The sequence below is a fragment of the Pistacia vera genome, unplaced genomic scaffold, assembly GCF_008641045.1.
Source record: "Pistacia vera cultivar Batoury unplaced genomic scaffold, PisVer_v2 Contig749, whole genome shotgun sequence".
NCBI lineage: Eukaryota > Viridiplantae > Streptophyta > Magnoliopsida > Sapindales > Anacardiaceae > Pistacia > Pistacia vera.
The window spans coordinates 915052-939462 of NW_022196611.1; the positions used below are offsets into that span (position 1 = coordinate 915052).

At 37.4% G+C, this 24411-nt stretch overlaps 1 protein-coding gene across 1 annotated transcript; it reads left to right on the top strand.

Annotated features, from left to right (window-relative positions):
• The first annotated feature begins 5983 nt into the window (after positions 1–5983).
• Positions 5984–19608, top strand: LOC116115673 (DNA-directed RNA polymerase III subunit RPC5-like). The gene is made up of 13 exons (XM_031401802.1): positions 5984–6385; positions 6472–6540; positions 6619–6726; positions 6827–6895; positions 8311–8475; positions 8946–8996; positions 9159–9265; positions 14035–14106; positions 14861–14912; positions 16665–17263; positions 17925–18134; positions 18986–19109; positions 19341–19608. Exons 1-13 carry the CDS (start codon positions 5984–5986, stop codon positions 19398–19400), a joined length of 2088 nt encoding a protein of 695 aa, XP_031257662.1. The 3' UTR covers positions 19401–19608.
• Positions 19609–24411: the final 4803 nt, after the last annotated feature.

The window sequence follows — 24411 nt, forward strand, 5'->3', positions numbered from 1 at the left end:
TGGCTAAATTGACTTCTGTTCGCTTATTTATCTCTATGGCAGCTACTCATTCCTGGCCATTACATCAGTTGGACATAAAAAATGCCTTTTTACATGGTGACCTTCAAGAAGAAGTCTATATGGAGCAACCACCTGGATTTGTTGCTCAGGGGGAGTATGGGAAAGTTTGTCATCTTCGCAAATCGTTGTATGGTTTGAAACAGAGTCCACGTGCTTGGTTTGGAAAGTTTAGTGAGGTAGTTGCAAAGTTCGGAATGACAAAGAGCAAGTCTGATCACTCAGTCTTTTACAAACAATCGGCAGTTGGCATTATTCTTCTTGTTGTATATGTTGATGACATTATCATCACTGGGAGTGACACTACAGGGATTTCATTACTTAAGTCATTTCTTCACACTCAGTTTCATACAAAAGATTTAGGAGTGTTGAAGTATTTCTTAGGGGTTGAGGTAACAAGGAGCAAGAAAGGCATCTTCCTCTCTCAAAGAAAATATGTACTTGACTTATTAACTGAGACAGGAAAATTGAGTGCTAAGCCATGTAGTACGCCAATGTTTCCTAATTCGCAACTTACCAAAGATGGTGAACTATTTGAAGATCCTGAGAGGTACAGAAGATTGGTTGGAAAGTTGAACTATCTAACGGTCACTCGTCCTGATATTGCGTACTCTGTCAGTGTAGTAAGTCAATTCATGTCTTCTCCTACTGTTGATCATTGGGCAGCGTTAGAACAGATTCTGTGTTATCTGAAAGGAGCTCCAGGACGTGGTATTTTGTACGGAAATCATGGACATAATAATATTGAGTGCTTCTCTGATGCAGATTGGGCGGGTTCCAAGATAGATAGGAGATCCACTACAGGCTACTGTGTTTTTATTGGTGGAAATTTGGTCTCATGGAGAAGTAAGAAGCAAACTGTTGTGTCCCGATCTAGTGCAGAATCGGAATATAGGGCTATGGCCCAGTCTGTGTGTGAAGTAATATGGATATATCAGTTTTTGACTGAAGTTGGTCTTATGGCCTCTTTGCCAGCAAAATTGTGGTGTGATAACCAAGCCGCTCTTCATATTGCTTCTAATCCCGTATTTCATGAACGAACTAAGCACATTGAAATTGACTGTCATTTCATTCGTGAGAAAATACAGCAAGGTTTAATTTCTACAGGATATGTGAAGACTGGAGAGCAACTAGGAGATGTTTTCACTAAAGCTTTGAATGGGGTTCGGATTGATTATATTTGTAACAAGCTGGGCATGATTAACATCTATGCTCCATCTTGAGGGGGAGTGTTGTAGATAATCATGCAAAATCTTACAGATATTGCATGATTAAGTGTATAAATCTATAATAGGATATTAGGATTGTAATCAATACATATTAGGAACAAATCTGTAAAATAGGAAGTTAGAATATTTATTTCCTAGATTAGATTATTTATTTCCTAGATTAGTTCTTTATTTTCCTATATATTGATGTATAATTTGTCAATACAATATGAAAAATATTACAATCAGTTCTCTGTTTGTAACAATAAGAAAGACCCAAGTCCTGTGAGAGAAATCATTAAGAAAAATCTGGATCCATCATGATTGGGGACAGAGTATGGTCCTCAAATATCAAGATGGATAAGGGCAAAAGGTTGTTTTGTGGAAGATGTGCTAATGGGAAATCTTATTCTTGGTTGTTTGACAATTTAAGTAAGGATTAGATGCACTATGGCCCAATCTTTGATGCAAAATTAGATAATTTTTATTAATATTGGCATTACAAGAGGAGACTTTATTGCTAAGAATAGTTGAAAGAGGCTCCCAGTAATAGAGACCATGATGGGCCTTATCCAAGCCCATTTGTTTGCCAGTCGAAGGGTCCTAAAAGGTACACAGATTAGGATGAAATTGTAGTATGCAATTATTATCTGCACAAAATCTTGAGACAGATATAAGGTTAAAGTTGAAAGTAGGGACGAACATGACATTTTTAAGAGTTATGCCCTTAGTTCTTTTTACAACCCCTATATGAGTGGCGGGAGCAATGCTACCATTGGGCATCCTAACAGATAGATGTGATATGGTTTTTGTGTGTGTTTGAAAATATTTTGGGTCACAAATTATATGATCACTAGCCCCTGAATCAATAATCCATAAATCACGGGAAGTTGAACTACTGAAATAGAAAGAAGTACCTGTATAATTGGCGAAAGCGTTTTTTGTTGGCATTTGGTTCAACATCTGGATGAGTTAAGTAATTTGTTCAGGTTTGATCAATGGTGGTTGGGCTTCGGATCCGGATGTGGTGGTGACAGTCACATTGTTGGCAGTTGGATTGCCTTTTTTAGGATGACCGTGTAATTTTCAGCATGACTCCTTATTGTGATTTCTTCTCTTACAATAATCACAATACATTTTTTTACTTGATCAAAATGAACTAGATCCGTTGGATTTATAACTTATTTTGAAAATTGCTTAAAAAATTACTATTGGATGAATTCCCCAAAGGTTGACCCAGTTGACCGTTGACCCCACTAACTTGGTTGACCGCTTGTTGGCCATTGGATTGCTTGGGCAGATCTGGGCCGTTCATCCCTGGATATAATTTTTTTTCATTTTCTTTGTCATTAGCAAAACCTAGTCGCGCCTCCCTCTTTTCTTCCCTGTTTGCGATGAAAGCCATGGAATCACCCATTTTTTGTGATTCCATTGAGGCCAGCCTTTGACTCTCATCTTGGATGGCCAATTGATAGGCACGTCAGAGTGATGGTGGTGAAGTGGTGGCGAGCATCTGTGTTCGAAAGGACAAAAATTGTCATTCAATCTGATTAAAAAATGAATTAACCTGTCCTGTTCTTGGATTCTTTGGTACTACTGAAGTGTTTCCAGCGATCCTCGTAAAGGTTCAGTGACAACATCGAGTTCACAAGAAGAGGATCTGGCTAAGGAACCTGGCTCTGATACCATGTAAGAAGTTAGGATTGGAGTGGCAATAGAACTAGTTGAACTGCCGAAGAATGCCTAGAAGTTTTGGAGAGACAAGAGAAGCAACACTTGGTTGCATAGTATGCCCAAAAAGAAAAGAAGAGAGGAATACTTTTTTGTATTTTGATATATTTTATGTAAAAGTTTGTACAATTTATACAATTGTAACAGTGATATGTAAGGAAGTCAAATATATAGAAATAAATACAAATCAACATATAAACGGAATGAAATAAATCTAGTAACACTATATCCATGCTTAGGCCATATCAAATATTTCCAATCTTCTAAATATGACGCGTATCATTATTCACATGTCAACAGACTAGGAAGAAAAAAGGGTAACAATGAATAAAAAAAAAAAAAAAAAGTGAAAGTTGCCATGGAAACAGAGAGGATTTCGAAGTCTTGGTTTCATGAATTTTTTTTTTTGGGTTTATTGGTTTTTATGTTATGTTGGTACTTGGTAGAGTAAAGGTTGAGAAGTAGGATTTTTTATTTTTTCTTTTGGGAAGAATCAAAGAAGAAGACAAGCCAATCTTTTTTGGAAGAATTGGAGAAGATAATTACGGGTCCGTTTGTTTTGCGATTTTGGATATGATTTTGTGAATAATATTAGGTAGTTGAATAAGGTGAGTATTACGAGGTAAAATTTAAAAATTAACAAAAAAACCCCCTAGGTTTGCTAATTTAACTAAACACGCCAATATATAAAAATTTTGTAAAATGAGAAAAACACCCCCACCCACCCATAGTGTAGATTCTGGTCACCACCGCCAGAATTTGACCGAAAAGTGACGTTACAATACAGACCTATCGGATTTGGCAGGTCGTGCGTCAATATGGCCTTTTCCAGCCGTCGACGGCTGCAAAAGGCCAGATTGACGACCAAAGATATTTCTTTGCGACAGCTAGACCGGCGAATTACCGGTCAGTTCTGGTTATTTTTACGCCATTGTGACAGATTCCAGCAACCACCGACGGTAGTTGCCGGAATCTGGCAACTATGGGTGTGTGGGGGTGTTTTTGTTAATTTTTAAACTTTTTTTCTAGGGGTGTTTATTAAAATAATAAATTTAAGGGGTTTAAAAGTAATTAAAAAATAGAATAGTATTTCTCAAATAATAAAACAAACAAGTATTTTGAGAACAAGATTGAGAATATGGATAGGAATAACAAAACAAAGGGAGCCTACACGTGTTCTATGAAAGATGAAAGATGAAAGAAATTATGTTTGACTAAGCTAGGTCTGGTAATTTTGAAAGTTAAAAAGTACTGTATAATGAAAGTTTATAGGTTAATTTTTTTATTTAATAAGGGTAAAAATAATTTAGTTTTATATGTTTCTCAATTTTTTTTATTAGCGGTATTTTATACTTTACACAAAAAGTTTTGCATTACGTAACGAAACTAAGTGATGGATGTTTGTTTCAGGGACTAATTTGTCACTGAAAAATCAAAGTGTCCTTAATTTTACTTCATGTAAATACCATGACGTTGGGGTGTTTACCTCTTCTAAAATCACATCCCACACTGAGGCCACAAAAGTTATGGGTGCGTTTGTTTTCCTATTTATTTGTATTCCAAATCAAAATGTGTATTTTTTTTTATTCTCAAAATCATATCCTAAATTATTCAGCTATTTTTAATTTTCAAATCCTACTTTGTAATAACCATCAAAATCTACCTAACAATAATATTTAAAAAATATGAGCGACAGAGCATGAGTAACTAAGATCTGTTGAGCTATGCCACGTAAAAGATTTGATCATCTAAAGGTGATCCGACAAATGCTCCTATTACACTAGTAGTCTCTGAAGTATAATAACCAATTCTATAGCATCTATGTCAAGAATTCAAGTACTATATACGTTATTAGTTCAATCCTCAAAAAATTAGAAGAAGAAGGGATTTTTTTAGTTAGACGCATGGAATTAGTTAAGCATTTTCTTTGAACAAAAATAGAACCTGAATGCGCGGTTTTATGTCTAGTACCAGATCTTCCTCCTGAGTTGAGACCTGTCATACAGATAGATGACGATAAACTAGTGAGTTCGGATTAGCAGGAACTCTTTAGCCGAAAATAAAATTAGCGAGTGGCCTTGCCGATTAGCCCTCCACTCTATATGTTCTTACACCTAAGTAGCCCCCTGCCTACAATGGCCTTTGCCTAAATCCATCTATTTTGTTTGCTCAACTTCAGAAGGAGAGTGGTGTTATTTGAACTCCAAGAAAACACTTTAAAGTCCATTGTTAAATTAAATTTATATGAAAATTAATTTTTAAAGATATTATAATTTATCCCTAATCTAAACCAGTAATCCAAAAAATTAAATCTATTTTCTATTGCAAATCTTCTAAGTTATAGGTTATACTGTTTTAGAAGGAATTGTACTAAATATTTACAAGTTATTCAGGATTTCGTCACTAGGAGAGTTAGAGATCGACTCATGAAAGAAAGTTACAATTTCTATGAACTATTTTTACTTGTCAATAACCTTTGTGGTAATTTCAATTTAAAATATGCATTTAATTTCAAAAAAATCAGTGATGACGAATTTATATTTATAAGTTACTATTCTTTGCCAAAACAAAAAAGTTTTAGAGGATTTTTCTATTATTATTGCGTTCAAGACAATTTAATAATGCAATAAAACAAATTATAAGTGATTGAGTTTACTATTTTACCCTCTATAAATTTGTATATAGGGGCTAGTTAAATTAAAAAGATGTTAATAGCACCTCTCTAAAAATAATTAATTTTACCCTTTTTTGATTTTGATTGCATTAACCGTCATATTAAACGGTTGTGGGTGTGGGGTGATAGATTCTGAAACTGGGGAGACTATTGTCTTTTCCTTGCTTAGAGGTGTCAATTTATTTATATTTTTCAAAAAAGTAAAGCAAGTCCCCGCGTTTGCTGCCTCTCAGTCTCAGAGTCTCAATAAACTCACTAACTGGAGCTACTCTTATTCAGCCATCAACCGCGAGAGACGAACTTAGTCTTGAGCATGGACCTTGACAACTTTGATGAACTGGATGACAAGTCGACTCAAGTTCCTCGAGTCAAGAAATTCTTGCCGAAATCCAGTCTCAATAAAACGGTTCCAAAACCTGAATCACCGCCACCAAAACCTGCACAACAACCACCGGATGTCTCAATCTTGAAGAAACGGAAATCCGAAGAAGATTTAACTTCATCGACATTAACTGCGCATCTTTCACCGAAGATTGAATCTTCGGCCTTGAATGGTGCTGTCAAAATGGAGAAGAAACCGCTACCGGATGTCAGAATGGAACCGAAAACGGAGGAGCCGGCGGATTCAGACAGTAATGAATTAGAAGAAGAAGATGATATGATTGTTCGCGAAATTGATGTATATTTCAATGCTTCAATCGATGCCGATACTCAGGTCTCATGTTTGTTATATCTTTTATTTGATTTCAGTATATTTATTATTTGTATTTAGTTGCTAATAGCTATAACTAAAACGTTCAGTTATTAGTAATGCAATATCCATTGAGAGCATGTTGGCGCCCGTATGAGTTGGATGAGAGATGCGAAGAGGTGTGTTGTATTATGCTTCATTACATTTATTTATTTATAGAACGGAAATAGAGATATGCGTTTCGTTCTTTTTCATAGGTTAGGGTTAAACCTTCGACTGCAGAGATAGAAATGGACTTGTCAATGAATGTTGATTCGAATAATTGGGACAGTGACAGAGCTATCAGGGTTAACATAACGAAGCAGGTTTGATTGCCTCTGAAGTTGCATTTGGAAACTAAAGTTCAATTTATGTATAGCTTGTTTGATTATGGAGCATAATGTCTTATTTCATGGTTTTTCTTAGACTTTGTCTTCTTCATGGAAACCATCTGTGGCAGGTGGCTATGCTGTTGGTGTTCTGGTGGGAGATAAGGTATTTAACTACTATATTCATTATGCTTTAAGGTTAGAAGCGCTTTTATGAAAGCAATGGTGCTAACTTTGTCTTTAATGTGTTCTTAGTTTAGGGTAGATTGACCAACTTTTTTCCTCAAATCAAGGGAGTTTTGTTTCTAACAAAATTGTGTATCTCCAATTGCAACATCTTAAGGAATTTTAGTATTTGCTGAGAAGAGATTTGAAGCACTTTGGTGGATGGCTTTTGAGCCAATTGGTAGATGAAATGAAATGCTATTTTGATTAGGTTTGCAAAGACGCTGTATATAGATTGGCTTGTTTAGAGAGCATTTAAGGTCTTGATAGAAATGTTAATGTTTGATGCAATGTTCACTTTGACTTGTGAATGAGCCAACTTGTTTGGAATGTATATTTTATAGTGGAAGAAAGAGTTAAGTGATGAAGGTTAATGTATGTAAAGTAAAATTTTCAATAACTGTAAGCTTGGTAGACTTGAGGTCCTTCACAAGGTCGTAGGTCTTTATATAGTTCAATTTATTGGCAGTGTATTGTCTCTACAAATCTTTCAGCATAATGACTGAAATGCTCCTTTTACGACCTATGACTTAACTATCATACTCTTGCTTGTTATTAACAGATTTGTATGTGTTCAGAACTAAAAAATTCAATGGTGGCACATAAACATGAACTGTAAAGAGTTGTGTCTGCTTTTGAACTAAATACCTTATGTCACCAGTGTTACTGGATATGCAATAATGCCATTCACCTTATGTAGATAGCTGTTCTAACTTGCTTCTGGTGTGTAATGTTGAAAGTCATCAAAGGATTTGGCCTCCCTCCTTATAGAACATACTTGAGTGTGCAATGTATTTTTCCCTTCTTGATTGGACTCCAGTTGGTTTTCTGTTGAAATGGTAAAATCCAATGATAGCAACTAGTTGAGGCTTTGCAATTAGCTCTAGCAGACCATATCTTTGACCTCTAGCTAGTTTGGTTCAAGAATTATGGATTTTACAAGCATAAATACTGTGGGAGTAGTAGTTTATGCTTTTGATTGTATGATTACATCTTTGATTTGTTCTTTTGCTCGATCTCAATGATTGCCAAGGCTGTGTCTATAGAATGTCATTTGTGCTTGTGCGTGCTAACATCCTTTCTTTTTTCCCTGCCCATCTCTTAGTTTTAGTGTTCTGCACAAAACATATCTATTTTGGATTACATGCAATCAAAATTTTTTGGTTTGTTGCATGTAACGCTTAAGGACCTTTTCTACATTTAAGATTAAGATATTTTGTCCTGCAGCATCAGTTTATCTGCTGCTTAATGAGTTAATGTTGGTCTATTGTTGCCCTTTGTTTTAATTATATATCTGTATAAGTTATACTTAACCTTAAGTATTGTAAGAGACCTATGTCTGTTTTCATCTTGCAGTTACACGTGAATCCTATTAATGCAGTTGTGCAGCTTCGACCATCAACAGATCAATTTAAGTCTGGTGGCTTAAAAAGGAAGAAAAATGTCCCAAGCAATGCAGAAGTTGCTGTTAAATTAGAAGCTTCGAATGAAAATAAATCTGTTGGTCCATCAAAGAAACAGGTAATCTTTCCTCTGTCATATATGTTGCAGGTATGTACTCTTAAAAAGAATTTTCAGTATAGAGATCTCACTGTTTTCATCGCGAGAGCATCTTAAACATGCCCAGACAATAAACCAGAAGACTGCTTATTCAATTTTCCTTCAGCAGTTTGCATCATTGTATATAGTCCACATTGCCAATATGAAAAAGGGATTAGTAACGAGTGTCATACCATAATTTGTTGTGATGCATTCTGAAAAGCCATTGCCTCATGCTAGGTCCACCAAAATATCCTGGACTATGTTATGTTTCTTGATGGAACTGAATGGCACTAAAGGATTCACGTGGAAAACTATTTTGTTTGGATCAAGGCTTATTTAGCTATTTTATATGTCCTTTTTTGTCTGCTCCAATTGCTGGTTGGTCTGTTATCTTTTCTTGTCTATATTTACGATGCTTGAGGTTGGTCTTATTAGTTTCTGTGGTTCAGAACAAGCAGATGGAGGGTTCTGTTGAGCAAAAAAGAACAAATGAGGAAGAGGTATGTCTGTTAACTGTGCAGTGCTCCCTCTCACAAGCATTTTTCAAACTTCTCTCTCTCTCTCTCTTTTTTTTACAAGAACAATTGGACTGTTAATTTGCAGACTGTAAAGTTAATTAAAGCTTTTTTTGTTCATTTATATTGTTTATCCTTTTCATCTAGGGTTGGGTTCCACTGAAGTACCATGGGTCAAAGAGTGATTTCTCAGCTAGATTCCTGCAGAGAATGTTGGCTCAAGAAAATTCTCCTTTACACTTCACAGTGAACCCGTATGTAGTTTATGCCCATTTTGGCTACTATTTCTGCAAGTTGTTTCAGATTATTTCGTTTTGGATTGTTATATGAATTGATTGTATAATTTTGATATCTTTATGATGAATACCTCTGACCTCAACCTCCCTTTTCACTCACAACGCAGAACACAAGCCAAAATAACAGCAGCAACTCCAGAACACACAATATTCCAAACCACAATCAATAACAAGTAATAAACCAAACAACAAATAAGCGAAGAAATGGCAATATTCATTAACTATATCTGAATCGGTAAAAGGTAACCAGAAAAGAGAAACAAGAGAAACAAAGCGAAACAAAAAGAACAAACCAGACTTCGAGGGCCAGCTCCTTCTAGACCCTTTTTACCCAAATATTCCGAATGATACCTCACACACACGCCTTAGTCCTTTATTCCTGACACTCAAATCCTAACGAACTATCCAGGCCACCTGTCCCCAAGTTGATTACCCTTTTTGCCCCCTCTTTTCCTTACATTTGTACCATTTAGTAACAACAGGTCCATTGATACCCTCCCCAAGGAGTGTCACCTTGTCCTCAAGGTGGAAAGCAGGAAACTGGTGGCATAAGGATTCGTATTCCTCCCAAGTGTTATCGCAAGCTTGTAGGTTCTTCCATTTGATCAGCACCTCATAGCTCCCATTTAATAACCAGCATTTCAGAATTGCCTGCTAAAGTTCAGCTCTAAGTACCATATCTCTGTCCAGAATCTTTGGGAGAGGTCGTGAAGGAATGGGATGGGAAGAGACCTTTTTCAGTTGAGACCTGTAAAAAACATTGTGAATTTGGGTTGTGGGTGGAAGTTTCAATTTGTAAGCCACCTACCCAATCTTCTCAATGATTTCGTAGGGGCCGTAAAACCGAGGGCTAAGCTTCTCATTAGGTCTCTGTGCTAGGGACTTTAGCCTATATGGTTGGAGCTTCAAATAAACTGAATCCCCTACATCAAGTTGAACCTCTCGTCTCTTACCATCAGCATTCATTTTCATCAAATTCTAAGCCTTGTCAAGATTGCTCTTTAATTCCTTCAAAATCAGGTTTCTTTCTGTTAGGGGCTCATCCATTGCTTCCACAATTGAGCTGTGTTCGGTGTACTTAAGAAAGGTAGGGGGGTCTCTCCCATATAATGCCCTAAATGGAGTCACCCCGGTTGATCTGCTGTATGTAGTATTGGACTAGTACTCTGCCCAAGCAAGCCATCGAGGCCATTGTTTGGGTTGGTCACTCACAAAACATTTTAAGTACGTTTCAAGTCATCGGTTGGCAACCTCGGATTGGCTGTCTGACTGAGGGTGATAAGTCGTGCTCATGTGGAGCTTGGTATCCGACAGTTTGAACAATTCCCCCCAGAACACGCTCATAAATAGACTGTCCCGATCAAATACAATGGTGCAGGGAAATCCATGTAGCTTAACCACATTAGTGAGAAAGAGGGCAGCTACCCCTTTAGCTGAGTACGGGTGTTGTAGTGTAATGAAATGACTATATTTGATGAGGCGATCTATCACCACTAAAATAGTGTCGACTCGCTGAGCCTTTGGGAGGCCCGTTATAAAATCCATGGATACGTCCTCCTATACTTGAGAGGGACCTAGTAATGGTTGTAGTGACCCGACTGGTTGAAGGCAGTCATTCTTGTTTTGTTGGCATGTAGGGCAGTCTCGTACAAATAGGTGAACATCCCTTTTCATTCCTTCCCAATAAACTACCTGTAATAACCTCTTATAAGTGCGAAAAAACCCTGAGTGACCTCCCATAGGATAATTCAGTAATTTAAGTAACATACCCATCAATTTATTCCTCCCAACCAAACATATTAATATAACATACCCGTCAATTAACTAAACATATTTTCCTAAAGATTCTTAGTAATCTTCAAGGTAATCTAACTTTCCAGTAATCCAACATTCCCTGAACCAAGCGCCTCCTTAAGAATAACTGACTTACCAGCCAAGTTGAATCTCATCACCAAAGTCTTCCAATTAGTCATCGCTTCCCCCAGTGTTTCCAACCAAGCAACTCTTACGATGACATCTACCCCACTCATTTCAAATGGAAAAAAAGTTCTGGACCACCATGACATTTTGCAATTTCAATTGAACTCCCTTACATTCCCCACTGCATCTGACATGGTATCCATCACCCACTCTCACACCAAAAGCCTTCGTACTTACCACTGGAACTCTCAACTCCTCAACCACTTGCCAATGGATGAAATTATGTGAGGCTCCATTGTCAATTAGGACGATCAGCTCTTTAACACTGATATCCCCTTTTAGCTTCAACGTATTTGGACCATTAATCCCGACGACTGAATTGATCGAGAGCTCTGCTTCGTGTGGTGTTGGATTCTCTTCAACAGTTGCTTCCTCTTTATGCTTATCTTTACCGTCTTCCTCTTCATGTTTTTCTATCAACATAACCTGAAATTGTTTATCACCATACCTATGGCTTGGAACGTATTTTGCATCACAATGATAGCACAATCCCCGCTCTCTCTTTCTCTGGATTTCGGCTTTGGTTAACTTTTTGAATGGAAAGTCATGTCATAAATTGTTAGATCGAAAGCTGGATGCCGGAGTTGACCCTGAGCTAGAGGCATTCTCGGTGAAGCTTCGTCTAAATGAGGGTCGGAATTGGGGATTTTTTTGGCTAAGTAGTGAGTTGGGTTGGGTTATATTAGATTGGCTGTTGTTGGGTTGGGCTTTGCTGTTCTCATTGGGCTTAAGTGAATTAGTGAATGGGTTTTTTCCCCCCACTTTTCCTTGTTGGCCCAAACCTACTTGGGCCTCATTGAGCACCTGGTTTCTTTCTTCCACCCTTTGGTACAGGAGAGTCACTTGGACCAAGGAGTTGGGTTGGTTAAGTATATTGGGTTGCTGGAGCTTGATCTTAGCATTAACCTTAGGTTTCAACCCGTTCAGAAATGCGACTATTAGGACTTCTTCCCTCTCGCCTCTTGTCAACGCTGCAACTTCTTCAAATCGCCGGTGGTAGTCCAACACTGAGTTGATTAGCTTCGTCGACATTATCAACTCCAAGGGGCTGATTTCTTGAGCGCCACTGAATCTCTGTGAGAGTGCCACTTTAAAAGCCGACCAAGTCACTGCCAAAGTTCTGGACTCTGTCCATTGGAACCAGTGAAGGGCTTCACCCTTTATACACAGCGTTGTGGAAGAAACCTTGTTCTTCTCCGAAATTTGATCAATGGAGAAATATGTCTCAACCGTAAGGGTTTGCTTGGGAGGTTATTTTTTTTTTTTTTTTTTTTTTTAATCACTAGTTTTGAGGTCTTCTAAAACCATTACTTGCTAGATTTTTTATGCAATGATTTTGACTGGCTTAAAAACCCCCCATAACCAGTGTAGTGTATTTTTGAGGGGTTTATAAAACCCCCCAAATTGAGGTGTTTAGGTTGGTTTTAAAATTTTATTCCACAAATAGCCTATCCATTACAAAACTATCTCAATTATATCCAAAAGAAAATTTTAACTATATTATGCGCGTCTCCAACCATATTAAATATAAAATAATTTTAAGCAATCATAAAAAAAAAATGATTAAAATCTCTTTTCTAGATGCTTTCTTGAAGAAGTGGAGCCACAATTTTTCAATCATTCCAGATGCTTCCAAGAATGGCGAAGAAGGATAAGGAGACTTTATTACATTTGAAGTTATGAAATACTAATAAGTAGAAAACAAATAAAGAACCTTTACTTTGTAATTATAAAAACAAAACTCCCAAATACTGGTTGAAGTTAGAATACTTTAATAGGCATATATGTAAATTTATCATTTTAAAAAACTGTTAGAACCGTTAGAAAATAAACTTCTAAGCATAGGTTGGGTGTTTTAGAAACTGTTACTAAAAACCCCTCAAAACCACTAAACTTCCAAGCAGACCCTAAAAATCCACCCATAGGGGTCTTTGCCGAAAAAAATCGGGAGCTCCAACCTTCGTCCACCTCAGTCTCTCTTGTTCCCTCCCTTTTCGTGATGGTAGCTACCGTAGTCAGGTGGTGTTAGTGGTGGTGGTAGTTGTTCATTCCCCAAGTGGGCTCCTCTGTCACGTTGGTTTCCTAATCCAAAGTGGTCACCTTCTTCCAGGACCACTTGTCTACGGCGAACATCTTTTTCTTCATCCTTCTGTCGCATCCAGTTCTGCATTTCGACCAAGATCTCTCTCATGAAGGTAACATTCTCTGTCAGTCTGGTTATCTCTCTTTCAACATTATCTACCCTACCCTCCATTCTGGTGTTAACCATGCCCCAATGAGTGACGGCTCGATACCAGTTGTTGAATACCTCTGACCTCCTCACAACACAGAACACAAGCCAAAATAACAGCAACAACTCCAGAACACACAATATTCCAAATCACAATCAATAACAAGTAATAAACCAAATAACAAATAACCGAAGAAAAAGCAATATTCATTAACTATATCTGAATCACTAAAAGGTAACCAGAACAAAAGAGAAACAAGAGAAACAAAGTGAAACAAAAAGAACAGACTAGACTTCGAGGGCCAGCTCCTCCCAGACCCTTTTTACCCAAATATTCCGAATGATCCTTCACACACACGCCCTTAGTCCTTTATTCCTGACACTCAAATCCTAAAGAACTATCCAAGCCACCTGGCAGGCCACTTGTCCCCAAGTTGATTACCCTTTTTGCCCCCTCTTTTCCTTACGTTTGTACCATCTAGTAACAACGGGTCCGTCACTTTATGACAATCTACAGGTGTGAATATGTTAGCGCTTTATGCCCTGGAGCATGTGACAGTAAAATTAAATCCAAAAGCCGTTCAAGCAGGTATGGTCTTTTTTCTAATCTTTTGATTCTTTTAATGACTCTTCTGTGTCCATGAAGGTGATATAGCTATTATGCACAACACCATGTATTTTTGTGTGTGTTTATTGGTCATTTAGCTGTTGTGCACTAGACTTGTATGTATTCTTTATTTTGTGTTGGTTGGTATCGACATTTGTGTGCGGGAAGCATGTACGTTTATGCATTGTGTGTATGGATATGTGATTCCGTGATGCTGCTTTTATAAGAGAGTGACAAGTGAAAAAAACATCAGTTACTGGTGCACTGATAGAATACTTGGGAGGAAAGCAACAATTGCAAGGTAATCAAAGTTGTTCGGGAAATATGGTAGAATATAAAAGTTTTGTGCTTTCCTAATGTTATTCTTCTTTGGATGGCGCTTCTTGTAAATTTTATTAGCCTACACATGGAAAGACTACGATTTTGTCAAATGGAATTATATTCCTTTTTCTGATATTCTGTTTGCAAACATCTTCCTTTGCGGTCTTAAGAGTTTGATGTTCAATTCCATGACAAGGGTTTATATTCTGTATGTTGAACAGCCTGATCAATAGTGATACAAATTTGTTTGCATTCATCTTGGCTGTATCTGTCCGTAGTAATTGTAATTATTTGGTTTTATTTGTATCTGTCCCCTTTGTTAACAACTATGTATGTGTATATGGAGGTTTTTGTTTAATATTCTTGCATGGTAATTTTAATATAAATTCAAAAGTGCAAATGGATATTGTTTCAGGATTTTGTTTTCTATGCCCCTTGAAGAACGTGTTCGGAAATTGCTTTGTGAGGTTTGTTGCAAGTTCAGACAATGACATTTCTGGCTATTCATGAAGTTGCTGCCAGATCAAGCTATTTATTGATATATAGATTTATCCTTTGAGGGGTGTTTATTTTTTATATATGTGTCTGTTTATTGCTTGCTTTTGTGTGTATATTTCTGTAAAGCAAGTCAATAGAATCAATATGCATATCACCTGTGTCTCATCTTGTTTTTTATTGAGGCTTCTGATCTTTTATCAATCCTTGTTATATTGTGGTTATCATGGATTTTGTGTGAATAGGTGGAAGTATGTCTAGGCAGTGGACTATAAGCTTGTAGTAAAAGGAGTTGACAGTGTTTTGAGTTTCACGGTTAAGTCATGTTTCCTGGAGGTCACAGTAAAGTTAGCCAAGAAGAATATTGTCTTATCTAGTTTTTAGGTCTAAATCCTGAGGACATAGAAATTCAGTTAGTATAATGCCTTAGTTATTCCTAAGAAAAATAAAAGGTTGATCTTCTTATTATGAAAGTTTGCCTCAGTACCATAAATACCTGGCTTCTCTACTGCTCTAGAATATCGGAGAAGGGATTACATTAGATATAAATATTGTTGGATTCCATTTTGGCAGTTTAGGATTTTTATTTTATGAGGCACTTGGCGAGGCTCTGATGGTGGTGAAACTTAGATATAAATATTGACTGATTCATTAGTTTAGAATTTATAATGTTGGTTTAGGAGTTATGGTGTTGGTCAAGTTTATAAATTAGCCAATGAACCTCTGGGACTACAAGAATTGATCAATGGTAACTTTCATAATATTTTGTGATTTTTGCACAAAAGGCTATCCTATACCTGGTCTTGTTATAAATAGTTGTCTTCTTTGGGAAGAATTTTTTTTTTTCTTTTTTTAATTTATTTTGTGTGGCGGGTTGCTGAAGGCCTAAGGGGATATGTTTATTTTTCTCATGACTAGGATTCTATTATGCACTGCTCATAGTTCAATGTATATCTTTATCTTTCTTTTAATTTATTTTGGTCCTAGGTACAGTACAGTATCACGCTCCTAAGTTGTGACTTGAAAGCTAGATGTCATAGGATGTACATGGGCCTTCACATCTTCTAGTGCTCAACTGAACTTAGGGTTGTATGATGTATGTATTATTAAAAATGCTTTTGTTCTCCTAAATTATATCTAATATACTGTTGATACTTTTTCTTTTTTTGGATTATGAACCGCCTGTCCTCTTTCTCAATTCAGATCTTTCTTTCTTTTTTTTTTTTTTTTATTGAAATATGATGCAATTTCGTTCAAGAAAGTTTTTACCCGCAAGAAGGGAAAGCATTCTCTTTGGTGTGAAGGAGAAGGCAGTGGACACTTGGCTGCTAATGAGTGATTTCTCTAGAAGAAGTTTGTTAGACGGTTATGTAAATAGTGGAGAATAAATACAGGAGGTTGGAGGGGATCGGTAGACAATTATGTGGAAATTTTATTTGGCAGGTCGCAGCTGCTCGAATTGCTGCATCCCTTCATTTTTCTATCCTTTGGACTGTACCGGACTTGGATTGTAATTGCTCATACATCAATTCAACTGGTTTCTGTCCAAATTCTATCTTTGAGTATATAATTCTTTTTTTTTTTTTTTTACTGGTTTCTGGGTTTTTACTTAACAAAATACCTTTAGAGAAATGTATTTGTTTAGGTGTTCCTCTGACAGTTTGATTTCTTTTCATTCTTTTTCTTCCTTTTTTGTAACTTGAACATTTTTCTTAATTTAATAGGGTCCACCAGCTCATCGGTTTAGTGCACTTAAGCACTTTGCTCCTGATGACTCTGTTGAAGATCTTTTAGGAGTCCTTCAGAAGCATGCTCAATTAGTGCAAGGTCTCTGGGTTCCTAGAATTTTGTTGCTATTTGATGACAAAGCTACATGTTTAGCTAGAGATTATGTTCTTCTTTTATTTAGCAAGAATTTGGCAGTCAAGTCTGAGCAATTATTGGTCGAAGCAAAGCTTAAAGATCATATAAAACGAGTTCTGAATGTATTTGCTGTTGAGAGACCTTCCTTTAAAGATTGGAAGTTTAAAGTGCATAAAGATGTGTCATTTATAAAAGAATACCCAAATATTGTTAAGAAGCAAGAACAAGTTTGGGCAGCTGCAGAGAAACAAGTAACTGATGTTATAAATAGATCTAGAAAAGTTGGACCTTGTAAAGGTGTTGCTACACAAAAATCTGGGACAGCTGGTAAGCCTCTAAAAGCAATGAATTCTGATGAAGGTGCAACTGGAGTACAAAGTAGGAAGCCCATGTCAAAGGAAAGTCGACAAGTGTTACCGAAGGCCTTGCAGAAAATTATTCAGATTCACAAGGTTTGCAGGTATGGACCGTATGGTGTCTGGAACTCTTTTTTGACACAAATTAAGATATAATTTTGAGCCATTGGCTCAACACAATTTAAATGGTTGAGATTAAATACAACTTGAACAATTAATACATCTTAGAAATGACACAGTTTAATCTAAGAGTTTTAAACGTGTATCAAAATATATGTTGAAAAAGAGGGTTTAATTGAGGTTAGATAGTTTCAAAATTTATCATAATTTAACAAGACTTAATTGTTTTGGGTCAAACCTTTATAATAGTTTCAAAGGTCGATACATCTTAGTTGTGGAGTCAGAGAAACCAAGGCTGCTATAATATTTTATTGTTAATCAATGCATGAGTCTATGATTAAGCTGATATCTTTATTTTCAGTCGGATTATCATTGACGGATATGTATTGGTGATTATTCTTTCTAGTCAAGTCATTTTAATTAACCATAACATAGAAATGCTACCCAAGTGATATACATATAAAAGGTTAGTCAGTAGAGATTTCCTTTTTTAATCCCAAGACTGTTCATCCCAAGCTATGGTATTATAGACTGTACAATCAAAGGTTTTTTATGTACTCAAGTATTGTGTTTATTACAAGTAACAAATTCTTTAATTTTTAGAATATTTTTTAATATTAGAATAATGTGGCAATTTCTTGGCAGCAAGCAGTTCATTCAAGAATGTTTGCGGAATTGGGCTGTTGCTCGCTCTCATATTCCAAAGCAAGCAGTTGATGCTAAAATTGCTGTACTTGCAGCAGATGGTGTTGACACTGCAGATTTTGAGGAAGTCGTAAGTCAGGTTGCGACAAACATTCATGGTTATTATGTTTCAAAGTCATCCTCGGAGCACCTAGAATATGATCAATTGAGGTAAATTATATTTTTTGTTAATTAAGAATTTTGATTGCCTAAAACAGGTGGATCTAAAGCGTTGTTATTTGCCTTAGGATCTATAGATGAACCATCTATCAACATGTATGTGCTTCATAGTTGTTGGGGAACTACCAAAAGCTTAAGCTATTAGAATGTGTTAAATTTTAACATGCCGCCTTGCATGTATGCCCAAATAAAATTATTGGACTTGACAACATGGACCCAAACATAGAAGTCACAAATGTGATCTAGGCACACACGATAATAGACGTAATAGATTTATTGATTTGAACATAAGTCTTCTTAGCTTTGGTTTCATATTGAGTAATCATTAATTTTTAATTTTGAGTTAATAGGAAAGAACTTAATGATAGTTTTGAATTTGATAAACACACTTATCATGTGGATCCTTACAACATTAAGTATTACTTATAATTTAAATAATTGAATGGAATTATTTTTAGGATTTGAATGTGTGACATGTTTGTTAGATAGGGCTATGATATGTATTGAAGAGCCTTTAATCCCAAATTTAAACTAGAAGGGAAATGCATATATTCTAATATACTCTTTCATATGTATGATGAATTTAACTAATGAACTTATTGTATTGATTCTCACTCAAACACAAACTTGGATTTGAAACACGCATTTAACAGATTGGGGGTAGTCAACCCGTAGATCGCTTGGTTTTGATGTCATGTTGAGTTAATATAATTGTGGAAACTTAAAAAATTTTCTTGTTAATAGTTTCGTCAACAAAAGCCATCATTGAAACATCTTGAGTACCTTGCATTTAACATTTCATACTTATTCTCGTGTTAAGATAATTCTGTTCTACAATACAGGAAAGTTGTGATTGACCTTCTACTTGTTAGAGGAGCTGATGCGAAGCTTAGGAAGGCTGATGTTGTTGAAGCAGCAAGACTTGATCTGAAGAGAGAGAATATCACAGAAAAGGAATATAAGAAGGTCAGTAACCAAGGCCCAAGGGCATACTGTCAGATTGACCATTTCTTATTTTGTGCACCAACGGTTTAAGAAATTTCTTGTTATGGAAATCGTTGGATTGTTTTAATGTCATAAGAATAAGGTCATGAATTGTAGTGAGACAGAAGTAGGTAGCATCAGATTGTTTATTTTCTTATTTTCAAGTAAAGGCCTTGTATACTTTATCTTAACCGAAGCTATGCTCTTGCGCAGGTGATGAGTGATATTTGTGAATCCAAAGGTGGTGTATGGGTCTTGAAAAAGCAGAAATGACTTGTTTGGTTGGGTACATTGGAAATAGCCAATTGGGTACCCATGTTGCCATAAATGCTCCCAATTATGAACATTTTTTTGCCTAACCCAGATAATAATATGAATATGATGGAGACACATTCCCCTCTGCCCATTGTAACAAGAATGATATGGTGCATCAAATACATTGTAAATGTGAATGACAAATAGCACATTATGTTTTTATATATCATAGTTTTTTTCTGTTTTACGTGACACATTTAAATAGCAGGATTCAACTCATGCCTTTTGTTAGAGTTTTCATCGCTTTCTTTTCTGGTGGAAGTCAGCAATTCATCAAGAAAATTTAGCTGCATAGCCATCCCAAGTTTTCATTTAACAAAATGGCTTTGAAAATGTTTTTCATTTTTTTTTTTTTAAATTTAGAGAAGCTGACGTGACATAATTAGGATTCATTAAACACGTAAAATGGGTTAAAATGAAAAGATTAAAACATATGTGGGCCGAATCATAAATAATGAAAGTTTTTAAAATTTGAAATTTACAAAACAAGCCCCACCTATTCACCTCGCTTAATCGAAATTCATTAGGGCAAAAAGCGATTTCTTGAACCAAAGGGAGGCACTGCGATTTCCTATCGAACCTGCAAATTTCCACACCATATTCAATCTTAAAATCAATTTCTTGAACCCTAAACGAAATACAGTGGCGATTTTTGGCGATACAGTCGCGATTTTCGATTGATTTCTTGAACCCTAAACAGAATTTGTGCGATTTCCGGCGATACAGTCCACATTTCTGATCGAAACTGCAAATTTTGACACCAAATTCAATCCAAAACCATGGTTGACACTCACAATGAGGAGGAAAACCCAACACCACTTCGAATCCTAGATTCTGGTGGCGCAAGCAGTTCAATGGTTGCTCTGGCGGATCATCCGATCAGTGAAGGTGGTCCACAGGCAAAGGAGACGACGGCGACACAACAACAGAGAGAAGAATCGCAAAACGGTTCTGAAGAGGAGGAGTCAGGTGAGAATTCAGGTGAGGAGGAGGAGTCCGGCGAGAATTCAGGCCAGGAGGAGTCTTCCGAGGAGGAGGTCGGCGAGAATGCAAGTGATGAGGAGGCCGACGAAGAAAGGGTACGTTTTTGTTTTGGGAGTATTGCTCTGTACTGTCGCTTAAGCGATTAATCTCTTTTACTCATGGTTATCGCTTAAGCGATTGATTCAGTTTACTCTTTGTCGCTTAAGCGATCTTGTCCGAGGTAGAATCATCTTAGATATAAGATTATCGCTTAACTGATTCTTTCAGTTTACTCTTGGTCACTTAAGCGATTTCAGATCGCTTAAGAGATCTTGCACGAGGCAGAGTCAAGATCTCTTAAGCGATCCGAAATCTCTTAAGCGACCACAGAGGTAATTTTTTGTTGTTGATATTTTGTTTATTAGTTGTTTTGGTTTATTTTTGTTGTTGACATTTTGTTTATATCGATTGTGTAGATTGTGCGGACCGTAAACTATAAAGACTACGAGTTAGAGCTTGTAAGCAATAAAGTATCCTACTTCCCTGCAAGGGTGACGGTCAGGTCGAGTTGGGAAGTTTTTGACAGAATAAAGGAGATTTTAGCTAGAATGAGGCATGGTGCAAGAGATTTCGAAGACACTTGTTTCAGTCGGTTTTTAAGAATCGGAACAAATTGGAAAAAGGCGTTTTGGGGGCAGGGAGTGCATTACATGTTGCTGCACTTAGTAAAATGCAATAAAAATAAAGAAATGTGGTTCGTCGTGGACGGAAAGCCACTACGTTTTGGGATGATGGAATATGCCGTGGTGACGGGCTTAGGATGTGGGAAATTGCCAGATAAGGCAGAGGCAGAGGCAATAAGGAAGAGTCCGGGAGCCATAAGATTTCGTAAGAAGGTTTTGCAGGGGGCAAAGTCTATTACAGGACACGTTTTAGAGAAGAGACTAGAAACAGTTCAGTTTAATGATAGAGAGAAGATAAAAGTGTGCTTGGTATTGTTTTTACATTCGATCTTATTGGTTGGTGACTCAACAAAAGCTGTTGAGAATGATTGGTTGTTGTTTGCAAGCGACTTGGAGTTCTTTAATTCTTATCCGTGGGGACGGATATCATTTGAGCGAACCATCAAGAGCCTGAAAAAACCAGACATGGTGTTAAAGCAATCCTAATGGATCGAGAAGGATAAACCAAGCACGTACAATTTGTTTGGCTTCCCATGGGCAATGCAAGTAAATATTAATAGCTTTTTGTTATATTTTTTGTAATATATGTGTTTGAATTATGATATGGACTGTTTTTTTACAATGTAGGCGTGGATGTATGAGGCCATCTCTGTCTTCGCTAAGGCGGGGGGGAGGAGCAACAGTTTGGATGTGCAACAACAATTTCCTAGGATGTTACGGTGCCATGTCGAAAGGTATACCCATTGGGATTACGACCAAATAAACATTGAGATTGAAGCGGCTGGGGTAAGATTAAAGGATTAAACTTTGAATATGCAGTTGCTTTAAAATGTCGCTTCAATCTGATTGATTTTGTTTTCTTATTGCAAGGAGTCGTCCGTCCCTTTCTTACCCCTACTGGGGATGAAGTGGAAGAGGACTATGTTGCATCTTTCAAAGCACTGGAGGATGAAAGGGATGAATGGATAGACCGCCTGATGCGAGACCTAAAAGGGGTCACGCATGTGACGGCAGTTGCAAGGCCACTGCTTGACAACTTGGTTGATGCTGAGGATGATGAAGCTCCAATCGGCGAGAGGCCCGAGGAGGAGGAGGAAGAGGAGAAGAGGGAGGAAGAGGTTCGTATGCCTCAGCAAATCGGTAAAACAAGTACCGCTTTGCGAGACATCGGTGTCGGGAGAATGAGGTGGTTGACCTCATAAACGGCCTGTTTGAGAGTTTTACAGTAGCCGTTTATGACAGGTTTGACAAGATAGAAGAGCGCATGAAAAGGGTGGAGGAGAAAGTGGATAAGCTGGCAGAGAAAGTTGGTACAGTGGAGGAGGAAGTTGGTGGAGAATTAAAGGCGGTTGAAGTGCAAACTAAGCTGAAAAGAGAGAGCCGAAAGAGCAAGTTTGTCAAATCGCCTTACATGGTAGTGACACAGGTAAAGAAGAGGAAAATTAAGAAACAAATGGAGGAAGAACCATAAATGGAGGAGGTTAAGGAGGTTGGTGGAGGAAGTGGGGCAGTGATAATGGAGGAGGGCGAGGTGGGAGGCGAAGGAAGCGGGGATGTAAAAATGGAGGAAGGGGGAGGAAGTGGGCAAGCGAAAATGGACTCAAATGTTGATTTGTATAGGCCAATAGAGGAAAAGAAAAAATTGTTCTATGCCTATTACAATGAATCAGGAAGTAATGCCCATATAAAGTGTAAGACATAGGATTATCCCCGTGAATGGTTTGAAAAGTTGTTGACAATGGGCGTGTGGCTTGAGGACTCGGTGAGTTATTTTCGCTTAATTTTCCTTATTTTTACCTATGTTTTCCATACTTATCTTGTTATTTTTATTTGATGTAGCATATCGATGAGATATTGGCACTAATAAGACTACGACAGACTAGTGCTAGTGATCTAGTGTATCCCAACTGTGCCATCACCGATGTGGCGTTTGGCCAAATGCTTGTTTCGACATATCGCACTTTAATTAAAAATGTAGTTGGTAGAGGTGCAGCAAAAGGAGCAAAGCAAAAAAGATTGGCCCTATAACAGTTAGACTGCATCCCTGATGATTTTCAGTTTGATGACAAGATTATACAGTATGTACGGGGGAAAGGCCCAAATATGGCCACAGTTGGGCCTTTATTAAAAGAGTCTACTGCATCATCCTCGTCAGAGAGATGCACTAGATAGCAGTCGTCGCACATCTAGAGGAGGGGTTGTTGAAGATCCTTGATTGCAACCCAACTATTTGTCGAGACAAGCAGTTGCAGATCGAGTTGGAGCCACTGTCCAGGTTGTTCCCGCAGCTATTGCATGACAGCAGGATGTTTGGGCACTTCAGTGATCAAGTACTAACTGGAAAGTGGCCACTTAAGCACTCTACCGTCCCAATAAATGAGTCAAGGTAAATTTTATATAAAACTAACTTACATAATACAATTGTTCTATAAGTTTATTCTAATGCTAATGTCTTCTTCTTATTGTAGTGTTGAATGTGGGGCATATGCCCTGAAATTTATTCAATTCGACATGACCAACACCCCGATGGACAGGTTAAATGACGAAACAATGAGTAACTGTCGGGAGCATTGGGCTGTTGAATGCTTTCATGGGCATATGGATCCGTTTTGAGTGACCAGAACCCAATCAAAAGGTATGAAAGTTGGACTTTGAATTTTGTAGTTTATGTGATGTTGATGTTGATACTTGGGTTGTGGTGCTGATGCTGCAGGTGACATGCTTATATGGAGCTTTACCAAAAGAGACGGACTGAGTGAACTTCTCAATCTCGCACTTTGTAACTTTTTTACGTGTTTTTTTTAATTTACAAAAGCTGACGTGTCTGCAGGTGTGTGCCGGATAATTTTGCAGGTTCCTGGCAAACAATGAGAGGAAACTTCTCAAAGGCTGGTTGGCAAGATGAGGCATCTACAATAAAGGTTGTTGGGAAGGCATGGTACCAAACAATGATCTCAGACAGGTTCCTGGCAAACAGAATTCAAAAACTTCTCAAAGGCTGGTTGGCAGGAGGAGGCATCTGCAATAAGGCTGCTGGGAAGGCATGGTACCAAACAATGATCTCAGACAGGTTCCTGGCAAACAGAATTCGAAAACTTCTCAAAGGCTGGTTAACAGGAGGAGGCATCTGCAATCAAGGCTGATGGCAAGACATGGTACCAAACAATGATCTCAGACAGTGATTATACAGAATTCGAAAACTTCTCAGATGTTGGTTGGCAGGTCACAGGAGGGAATGAGAATGTATGGAAGGGAAATGGTACGAAAAATGATACTTGGAATTGGGTTCTTCTTTGCAATTGTTTGGGTGGAGGAAATTTTAT